The sequence below is a fragment of the Serinus canaria genome, chromosome 26 (assembly GCF_022539315.1).
Source record: "Serinus canaria isolate serCan28SL12 chromosome 26, serCan2020, whole genome shotgun sequence".
NCBI lineage: Eukaryota > Metazoa > Chordata > Aves > Passeriformes > Fringillidae > Serinus > Serinus canaria.
The window spans coordinates 4,380,753-4,391,091 of record NC_066339.1 but is presented as its reverse complement, the minus strand read 5'-3'; the positions used below and the strand labels follow the sequence as shown (position 1 = coordinate 4,391,091).

The 10,339-nt window shown below is 57.7% G+C and overlaps 1 protein-coding gene and 1 long non-coding RNA gene across 15 annotated transcripts in view; one reads left to right on the top strand and one right to left on the bottom strand.

Moving 5' to 3' along the window:
• Window positions 1-701: 701 nt before the first annotated feature.
• The window catches only part of TFEB (transcription factor EB), an 18,101-nt gene continuing 8,463 nt past the window's right edge, over window positions 702-10,339 (bottom strand). The window contains exons 2-11 of one of the 14 annotated variants that reach the window (XM_050985169.1): window positions 7,041-7,285; window positions 6,324-6,578; window positions 5,205-5,285; window positions 4,543-4,663; window positions 4,346-4,402; window positions 3,934-4,009; window positions 3,672-3,819; window positions 2,231-3,395; window positions 2,035-2,166; window positions 702-1,991 (exon numbers count right to left, since the gene is read on the bottom strand). In XM_050985169.1, coding sequence (XP_050841126.1) covers window positions 2,961-3,395; window positions 3,672-3,819; window positions 3,934-4,009; window positions 4,346-4,402; window positions 4,543-4,663; window positions 5,205-5,285; window positions 6,324-6,578; window positions 7,041-7,235 — 1,368 coding nt within the window. In that variant the 5' untranslated portion in view covers window positions 7,236-7,285 and the 3' untranslated portion in view covers window positions 702-1,991; window positions 2,035-2,166; window positions 2,231-2,960. The remainder of the gene's footprint in view (window positions 1,992-2,034; window positions 2,167-2,230; window positions 3,396-3,671; window positions 3,820-3,933; window positions 4,010-4,345; window positions 4,403-4,542; window positions 4,664-5,204; window positions 5,286-6,323; window positions 6,579-7,040; window positions 7,286-10,339) is intronic. The other 13 variants (XM_050985170.1, XM_050985175.1, XM_050985176.1 and 10 more) reach the window with 13 other exon arrangements.
• On the top strand, window positions 5,786-6,306 carry LOC127060798 (uncharacterized). The gene is made up of 3 exons (XR_007780128.1): window positions 5,786-5,815; window positions 5,854-5,910; window positions 5,947-6,306. It is a non-coding gene; the product is annotated as an uncharacterized LOC127060798 (long non-coding RNA).

Below are 10,339 nucleotides of genomic sequence, written 5' to 3'. Positions count from 1 at the left end.
TTTCTTAATTAGGCCCTTAAAAATCTCCAAGGGCCTCAGCCGGGCCGCAGGACTCATCCTGGGAATAAATTTTGATCTGGGGCTGATAAAGAGTGAGCAAAGCCCGAGCTGGAGCGATGTCATTGGCTGCCCTCCCTCCCCTCTCGCTATTCTCCTGACATGAAAAGGCTATCAGTTTTTCTCTGTGTTAATATAGGAAATAATTCACACTTCAGGCCTTGTTCTCTATTTAGTGCTCGCACTCCCCTGATAAATCAAATCAGGGATTTTTTTTTTAATTTTTTTTTTTTTTTTTTCCCTCCAAAGTGTCTGGAACCACTCGTTCCTTCTCCCCCCCACCCCTCACCACCTTCAGCCTCTTCTCGTTCTTTTTTCCCCTCCTTCTCCTTTTAATAAAGTTTCCAAGATAAACCCCTGTGATTTTCCAGCCTGGGAAGTCGAATTTCAGGTGGATTTTCTTGCTTTTTTTCCCCCCTCCTGTGTGTGTTTAACACCAGCACCGAGGGGAGTGGGAACCTGGCACGTGGCTGAGGGGCTGCAGACGTGGCTTGGGATAAGTTTTGCCAGGCACAGATTTTAAAATCTACTTTAAAAGTAATTTTTTTCCCTTTGCACTGAGCAGGAGAGTCCCCAAAACCTGCCCAGGAGTCCTGCAGAACCCTGAGGTGATGCTGCACAAAGAAAAAGCTGCCATGCTCCAGGATGTTGTAAATAAATATATTTTTAATGATTCTTCTTTCCATTCCAGTTCATTCTTTTATACATTTATTTATAAAACAGTAGTAAAATTTTTTTTAATCAGAGCACAGTGCATTAAAAAAAAAAAAAAAAAGGAAAAAACAAACAAAACTCCCAAAAAGATTTAAAAAAAAAAAATAGTAATTATAATCCACAACTGTTTACTGACAGCCAGGGGAGACATCTCGTGCTGAGCAGCAGCCAGGCCTTGCCCAAGGGCACCCTAAAGCCACAATAATCCACATTTCCTGTGGGATTTTGTGCCCTGAGCAGCCCCAGCCCCTCTGCAGGGCCCAGCTCCGTGGCTCTCCCACCCCCACAGGTCCCCAGCACGGCCAGGGTGACCCCGCTGGGGACAATTCTCTTTGCAGGCACTGATGGCAGCACACCAAGGGTGCCAAGGCCTCCTGTGAACACCCCCAGAGCTCCAGCCCAGAGCCCCTCGGGGCTCTGAGCTCTCCTGGATCCTCCCCTTGCCCAGGTGAGCACCCGGAGCCCCTCCCAGGTCCCCTCGGGGCTCTGAGCTCTCCTGGATCCTCCTCTTGCCCAGGTGAGCACCCGGAGCCCCTCCCAGGTCCCCTCGGGGCTCTGAGCTCTCCTGGATCCTCCCCTTGCCCAGGTGAGCACCCGGAGCCCCTCCCAGGTCCCCTCCTGCTCCAACTCCTCCTCCCTCTGCACCTCCCCACACCCTCACATCCCACGGGCCCCTCTGTGGGGCTGTCCCCCACCTCCAACCCCAATTCCTGTCACCACCCGTGTCCCCCCAGGACACCCCCGTGTCCCCCCAGGACAGCCAGCTCCAGCGTGGGGGCACTGAGTGACCCCAGAGCCCAGGGGGGCACCATCCCCGAGGGGTCTCCTCTCTCCTCCTCTCTCCCTCAATAAACCCTGGAGGGTTTTCCAGCCTTCCCCTGCCCTTCCCAGCTCCCTCCCGGCTGGATTTGGGAAGTCAGGACCCGAGGCAGAGCCCAGAGCAGCTCCCCAGTACAGAGCTGTGGAACAAACTGGTGACACTGGGAGCACAAACCCGGCTGGGAGCAGCAGCTCAGGTTTTGGCAGCTGGCACAAACCATTCCCTGGAGCTTCACACCCACGTGGGGCAGGAATTCCAACAGGTATCCCCAAAAAATGACGTGGAAAACCCTTGGGTCCTCCACAGAAAACCCTTGGATCCTCCCAGGAGAACCCTTGGATCCTCCCAGGAGAACCCTTGGATCCCCCCAGGAAAACCCTTGGATCCTCCCAGGAAAACCCTTGGATCCTCCCAGGAAAACCCTTGGATCCTCCCCGGGACACCTTGGATCCTCCCAGGAAAACCCTTGGATCCTCCCAGGAAAACCCTTGGATCCTCCCAGGAGAACCCCTGGATCCTCCCAGGAAAACCCTTGGATCCTCCCAGGAGAACCCCTGGATCCTCCCAGGAGAACCCTTGGATCCTCCCAGGAGAACCATTGGATCCTCCCAGGAAAACCCTTGGATCCTCCCGGAGAACCCTGGATCCTCCCAGGAAAACCCTTGGATCCTCCCAGGAAGGAGCTGGGGGTGTCACAGGGCACAGACACTGGGTGGGGACACGCTCAGGGTCACCTGGCAGCCTTGCCCCGAGGTTTTGGGGTGCTGGGGGTGACAACAGGGGGTTGGGTGGGGCATCAAACCCCGCAGTCCAGGTGTTCTGGAACCTTCCACAGCCACCTGCAGACAACACCCCCGCCGGTGCCTTATTAACGAACACGCTCTAATTAACACCCTGTCACCCTGCTGTGACCCCAGAGGCAGCAGGAGCTCCCAGCAAGGAGGAGCTGGATGGACTGGGATGGATCCAGGGGCTGGGCAAGACTCGGTGGGGAGGAAGGAGCCCAGAGCAGGGTGAGGGGACACCAAACAGGACACAAAAATCCCCAGGGGCTCCAGGATCACAGGCACCACCCCGGGGAAGGGGGTGAGGCCAGGAGGCTCCTGCTGAAAGGCAAAGCAGCCCAGATGTCCCTGCCAGGCTGTGGAATCTGCAGTCAGGCCAAGCCAGGAAGATCCTTCCTCCTCCTCCTCCTCCTGGCACAAAGAAGCTGCGACAGACACGGTGGCACCCGAGCCCCTCTTGCATAGACAAAGGAACTCCTGGGAAGGTCCAGGGGCGTGGTGGGACGGGCTCCTCCTGCCAGGAGCGTCCTGGGACTCGCCCACCCCAAGCTGGTGCTGCAAGCCCTGCCCTGGCAGCTCCCCCATCACAGCATGTCTGCATCCTCCATGCTGAAGCTGCTGCGGCGGCTGCTGGCCTTGGAGGCCTCGGGGGACATGGCTGAGAACAAGGGGTCAGAGGCCAGGGGCAGCATCGTGTCCTGCATCAGCATCAAGTCCAGCTCCTTCTTGGATAGGGATGGGAAGGAGGAGCTGTGGCCGGGCTCCAGGCTGTCTGGGAAGGAGCCATCATCGAAGCTCAGGCTGTGGGTGAAGTCCAGCTGGTGGTAGGGGGACTGGGGGGGCACGGGCAGCGCTGGCTGTGGCTGTGATTCGGGCTCTGGGGGTGGCAGCAGTGGCTCCAGGGTCCCCTCGTCCCCGCTGGCTTCTTGCTTGACCACCTGCTGAGCCAGCTCGGCCACGTTGACGCCCGAGGGCGAGGAGGTGGGCAGCCCGTGGACGCGTGCCTGCATCTCCAGCTCCTGCCAAGGGGACACAGGGGGTGTCACACTCGGGGACACGGCACAGGGACGTTTCCAGAGGGAGAACCCCCAGGGAAGGAGCCCCTGGAAGATCCATGGAAGCTCAGCACGCTGCAGCGAGCCTCAGCCATCGGGTTTGAATCAAGACCTTGCTCCTGGTGACTTCCCCGCCAAAAAAAGGCAGGAGACGCCCCGGCCACGCCCTGGCCACGCCCTGGGTGGGGCAGCAGTGAGGGCTGGCGGGGCTGGGGCGGGGCAGAGCCCAGGGGAGCTCACCTGGATGCGGAGCAGCAGCTGCTTGTTGGCCATCTCCAGGCGCCGCGAGTGATTCTCCAGGTCCCGGGACCTCTGCAGGTCCTTCTGCATCCTCTTGATGTAGTCCACAGACGCCTTCAGGATTGTCCCTTTGTTCCAGCGCACGTCCCTGTCACCCAGGATGGAAAAAGGGATGGACCTGGCTGCCAGCAGTGTGGGCACTCATCCCTCCTCCACCAAAAAGCCCCTGGTGACCCCAATCCTGGGGGTCCTGGGCACTCACAGGTCGTTGGCTTTGGGGATCAGCATTCCCAGCTCCTTGATGCGGTCGTTGATGTTGAACCTTCGCCTCCTCTCGACTGCAGGTGAGAGGAGAGGGATGGAAGTGAGGAGGCAGCAGGAGAAGGGAAGGCTCCGTGTCCCTCCCACGTGTCCTTCCTGTCCCTCGTGTCCCACACCCCCTGGAATTGGGGAGCCCAGGATGAGGAAGCTCAGGAGCCAACCCCGCTCCATGCCGGGCCCAGCAGGTCTGATCTCCCCTGGGAGGGCAGTGGGGTGTCCCCTGGGGTGCACAGCCAGGAAGGAGGGGCTCAGGGGGGCTTCCCTGAGGGTCAGCTGGGATGGGAAGGGGGCCCCAGCTCGGAGAAGTGGGAATGAGGATGAAGAGTGATGGGGAAAGGCAGAGCTGAACTCACTCAGGTTGTGATTGTCTTTCTTCTGGCGCTCTTTGGCCAGGGCTCGGCTCTCAGCATCTACAAGAGACCCACGGTGTCACCCAGAGGGGACAAAGCTGCACCTGGGCTGGCACTGGAGCCCCTGTACCCCACGGGGACAGGGCAGCCCCGTTTCTGTCCCTCGCTCTGGGGCCAGGACAGAGTACCTGTCACCGTACCTGTGAGCTCTCTCTTCTGGGTGAGGTCGGCGGGGCAGGAGCTGCTGGTGACACCAACGAGCGACGCCGTCACCTGAGGGTCCCCACTGTAGACATTCATGTGACTGCTGGACATGGGCAGCTGGAAAGCAGAGGGACAGCTGGGTTAGCTCCAGGCAGGGCTGGGCACCGGGAGCACACCCAGCTGGAATTGTCCTCCCAGGTCCTTAAAGCAGCTTTCACCAGAGCAGAAAACAAAACAGCACTTCAAAGGGCACAGCTGATCCCCTCCCATGGGCAGCACCTGAAACAGGGCAGGTGAATCACACCTGAGAAGGGCTGGGCAGGATGAATCCCACAGGGGCCTGCCCTGGACACGGTGCTGCTCTGGGGAAGCTCCTGGCAGGGAAACCTCTCCTGGCTCTGCCATCTCCCCAGCCTGGCTCCCTCCCACGCCTCTCTCCAGCTCTTTCAAAGGGTTCACACTGTCCTCAAGGGGGGAAAAAGCTGCAGAATTGATTCTCGTGGGTGCTGCAGTCTCCAGGGACAAGGCTGGCTCGGGCTGCCACCGAGGCACCGCTGTGGGGACGTGGCACAAGGTCCCCCCTGTGCCACCTCTGTACCTGCCAGGACAGAGCTGTGCCACGCCCAGGCCCAGCCCCTCCCTGTCACCCCCCACTCACCGTGTTGGGCATGTGGACTTCAGGGTTCATGTAGCCCAAAACGTCATCCAGGCGCATGATGTCATCGATGACCTCATCAAACTGAAAGGGAAAAGGACAAGGGCCCGTGGGCTCCTCTGCCCTCCCCAGCACTCTGTGTGTGCCCAGCAGCCCGGGGAAGGCAAAGAAACTCTGCAGCTTGGGGAAAGTTGTAAAGCTGGAATGTTTGTGACAGCGCTGGATGTGTGTGGAGATCCCTCTCTTTAAAAGATGTGCACATCTGGGAACTCCAGGAGATCCCTCTCTTTAAAAGATGTGCACATCTGGGAACTCCAGGAGATCACTCTCTTTAGGTGCACATCTGGGACTCCAGGAGATCCCTCTCTTTAAAAGATGTGCACATCTGGGAACTCCAGGAGATCACTCTCGCTTTATGTGCACATCTGGAACTCCAGGAGATCCCTCTCTTTAAAAGATGTGCACATCTGGGAACTCCAGGTGATCACTCTCTTTATGTGCAATCTGGGACTCCAGGAGATCCCTCTCTTTAAAACATGTGCACATCTGGGAACTCCAGGAGATCCCTCTCTTTAGGTGCACATCTGGGAACTCCAGGAGATCACTCTCTTTAGGTGCACATCTGGGAACTCCAGGAGATCCCTCTCTTTAGGTGCACATCTGGAACTCCAGGTGATCACTCTCTTTAGGTGCACATCTGGAACTCCAGGTGATCACTCTTTATGTGCACCTCTGGGAACCCCAGGAGATCACCCTCCTTAAGAGACATGTGCACCTCTGGGAACTCCAGATCCTTTTTTCCCCCCTCTCAAATACAAATGCACACAATTTCACAATAGGTTCATAGGTATAAAATGGGTATTTTTACAGATTTCACGCGACATTTGCCGCTCATTCTTCTTAATCAGAAAGAATTCCTAGGCCAGGCTGACCTGCTCTGGTAGCAGTCTCTCTGTCTCTCTGTCTGCACCCTTTATTTTTGGCTGCAGCAGCTCCACAAGAACAGCCAGACTAAACAGCCACGCTTTCAATCACAGACCCACATTTCCCCTAAACCAAAACAGATTCCTACTGCAGAAAATTCCTGCTGTGTCTCAGAGGAGGGCAGGGACCCCTGCTCACCTCCCTCTCGGGGTTGGAGCCGATGTTGAGCATGGCCATGGGGCTGTTGGGAGCGCTGTTGCCCGCCGAGGAGGACAGCACGTGGCCGGGCCGGACGCCGGGGGACGCGGCCGGGGGCGGCTTGGGCGAGTGGCTGGCGGGGCTGACGTGGGCAGCAAACTTGTTCCCGTAGGTCTCGGAGAGATAAGCCTGCACCTTCTTGTCCCGAGACTTCTGCAGGTGGTAGGTGGTGGGGTTCTCCAGGTAGGATTGGACCTGCAGGGGGGACAAAACCCATCAGGGACGCCGTGGGCTGTGCCACACGCGGGTGGAGGTGCCACGGACATAATTTATGAAAATCCTTTCCTTGGGATCTTTTCTCCTGAGAAGCTGAGAGGCCTCAGAAATGAAATGTGAACAATGATTCTCTGCTGCTGTGGAATCAACAGGTGCATCTTGGATTGGTCTCATCTGGTTGTTTTTAATTAATGGCCAATCCCAGCCCAGCTGTCTCAAACTCTCTGCTCAGCCACAAGATTTTATTATCAACCCTTCCTTTCCTTGCTCACCTTCTGATGAAATCCTTTCTTCTATTCTTTTAGTATAGTTTTAATATAATATATATATCATAAAATAATCAATCAGCCTTCTGAACATGGAGTCAGATCCTCATCTCTTCCCTCCTCCTGGGACCCCTGCGAACGCCACCACCACCACAGGGAGGGGACACCCCGGTACCTTGAGGACCTCTCCGGGCACGGGCGGAGGGGACTGGAAGTGGACGGGGGTGTTGATGGCGGGGCTGGAGGCCACGGGCATGCGCTGCTGCTGCATGTAGCTCATCATCATCTGCTGCTGCACCCGCTCCCGCTCGGCTTCCTGCTGCGCCTGCTGCTTCATCAGCTCCATCCGCAGCCCGATGCGGGACGCCATGGTGACACCAGGGGCTGGAGGCCACCAGCCCGCACGGCACACAGGTCACCCTGGTGGGAGGACACGGCACGTCACCCGCAGCCTGGCACAGAGGGGAAACTGAGGCACCGAGAGACATCCCAGAGCGCCCACAGTGGGTCTAATCCAGGAGGAGCATGCCAGGGCTGGCTGAGGAGCTGGTGCCACCACCCAGCCTGGCTGGGAGACCACCCCACAGCTGCCTCCTTACAGAAAACAAGGCTGAGGAAGTCAAAAGCACCCCCAGAAGCTCCAGAGAAGGGAAACTGCCGAGGATGAGGATGGGGAAGAGTGGGCAGAGCTGGGATGGGCAAGGAGAGGGGGGAATTAGGGTCTGGCAGGAAGAGAACCCCGACGGAGCAGCAGGACCCCGCGCCGTGCACTCACCCCGGAGCCACTTCCCAAAAACCGCAGCAGCAGCAGAGCCCAGAGCGAGCCCGGCAGCGAAAGGGAAAGAGAAAGCGAGGGGAGAGCAGCAAGAAAAGGCCGAGGGAAGAGCAGCAAGAAAAGGCCGAGGGAAGAGCAGCAAGAAAAGGCCGTTGGGTGCCAGGAGCCGGGGGCAGGTCCAGGCAAAGCCCGGCTCCGGACAAGGCGGGCTCTGTGCCGGAGCCGCACGCGAGCGCGGGGACGGGGGGGACCGCAGCGGCCCCCGCCCGGCACAGAGCGGCCCTTGTTCCACGGGACAAAGGGGACAGCGGCCCCGGAGGGTGGGGGACGCCGGCCGGGGCTCGGGGAGCCACCCCGGCCACCCCGCGGGGCTGCTTCCCCAGGAGGGGCTGGGATGCGGGAGATGCTGCAGGGTCCGGGGCGCTGCAGCATGGCAGGGGAGGCAGAGGGAAAGCTGCGAGGGGAAAGCAGAGAAATCTGCAGGGTTTTGCTGTTTAAATGCAAGTTCAGAGATGGAGGGGCCTCGGTGGGGAGAGCCACCGCCAGACGGTGCCACGGGTTAGCCGGAGGGGAAATGAAATCAAGGCAGCGACGTGGAGGGTGACACAGCTCAGAGTGACACAGCTCCTGAGCAGGTCAAAGTGACACAGCTCCAGAGCAGCCCAGAGTGACACAGCTCCAGAGCAGCCAGGGGAAGGGAATCAATCAGCCACGGTGGCCTGGCCCGAGGGGGATGGGAGCCCAGAGCCAGGGACAGAGATCCACTGGAGCTTCGTAAGGGGGATGTGAGAACAGCCCCGGAGGAGGGCATGGGGGGGCTTTGGGTGAGACACAGAACCCTGGAAACGACCCCAGAGAGGATGGAACAGGGCTGAGTTAAGGGGGGAACCCACGGGGGATGTACAACCCCAAACCAAGGCTGGATTAAGGGGGGAACCCATGGGGGAGGTAAAACAACCCCAAACCAAGGCTGGATTAAGGGGGGAACCCACCAGGGAGGTAAAACAACCCCAAACCAAGGCTGGATTAAGGGGGAACTCACGGGGGATGCCCACGGGGGATGTAAAACCCCGAACATGAAGGGAAGGGAAGGGAGAGAGGCTTTTCTCAAGAAGAGCTGGCACTCGTGGGTGTCACGGGAAGCCACCCACAGCACAGCACCCACTGAGCCCTGCTGGCCCTGGTGCCACCACCCAGCCTGGCTGCAGGACCCCCCCCAGAAAACGGGGCTGGGAGAGTCAAAACCTGCCAAGAGCAGCTGCAGAAGATGAGGATGAGGATGGGGAAGGGTGGCCAGGGCCTGGTTTGGTGAGGGGAGGGGGGGAAATTAGGTCAGGTTCAAAATAACCCCTTTGGTTCTGCTTGGCTTCCCCCCCAGCCCCCAAAACTCCGAGCAGCTTCTGCTTTCGCTCTGAGTCAGCTCCACAGGAGGGACAGGATGGGGACACGGGGCCCACGTCCCACCCTGGGGACACGGGGACAGCCACAGGAGCACAGGGAATGGCAGCTCCACCCTGCTATTCCCGGGAGGGCACCCAGGGGTTCTCCCACCGAGCCAGAGCCAGCCCCAGACTGGTCCCCACTGGGAGAGCCCGAGCCAGCCTTGGGGAAGAAGAAGAATTCTCCCACAAGAATCAGCTCACCAGCTTTTTCCCCCCTTTGGAGGAGAGCTGGGAACCCTTGGAAAAAGCTGGAGAGATGCATGGGGAGGGAGAAAAAATCAGGAGAGATTTCCCTGATCTTTGCCCAGGGAGGCGGCGCTGGAGGGGGAGATGGAGCAGCGGGGAGGGGATGGAGGGGCTGCAAGGGAGGGAAAGCCTGGATGATCCCAGCCCCTCCCCACAGCCCAGCTCCACTTTCCAGGCTGGGGAAAGGCAGCACAGGGGCTGCCCAGGCTGCAGCCCCAGCCCCACGGTGGGGAAGGAGCCAGGGAATGCATCTCCCTTCCAAATGTGCCTGTGCTGCTCAGCACCACGGTTATTCCTGGTTAATTCTGGTCATTTATTCCTGGTTATTCCTGGTTATTCCTGGTTATTCTGGTTATTTATTTCTGGTTATTCCTGGTTATTCTGGTTATTTATTTCTGGTTATTCCTGATTATTTATTCATGGTTATTCCTGGTCATTTATTTCTGGTTATTTCTGTTTGTTTCTTTCTGGTCATTCCTGCTCATTTATGGTTATTTATTTATGGTTATTCCTGGTTATATATTTTTGGTTATTCCTGGTTATTCTGGTCATTTATTTCTGGTTATTCCTAGTTATTTCTTTCTGGTTATTCCTGGTTATTTAATTCTGGTTATTTCTGGTTATTCTGGTTATTTATTTCTGGTTATTTCCAGTTATTCCTGGTTATTTATTTCTGGTTATTCTGGTTATTCCTGGTTATTTATTCCTGGTTATTTTTGGTTATTTATTTCTAGTTATTCTGGTTATTTATTTCAGGCTATCTCTGGTTATTTATTCCTGGTTATTCCTGATTAATTCTGGTTATTCCTGGTTATTCCTGGCCCCTCCTCGCTCTCCTCCGGGGTGTGATACCATCAGGAATCCCGCTGGCTCTCGGGGGTGGCTCCATCTGGAGGATCCCAGAGCCCCCAGGAGGGGACAGAGCCCCGAGCTGTCCCTCAGCCCACGGTGACACGGGGGTGCTGGAGGGGACATCGGGCACTGCCCCGCAACCCGGCTGGGGACAGAGCC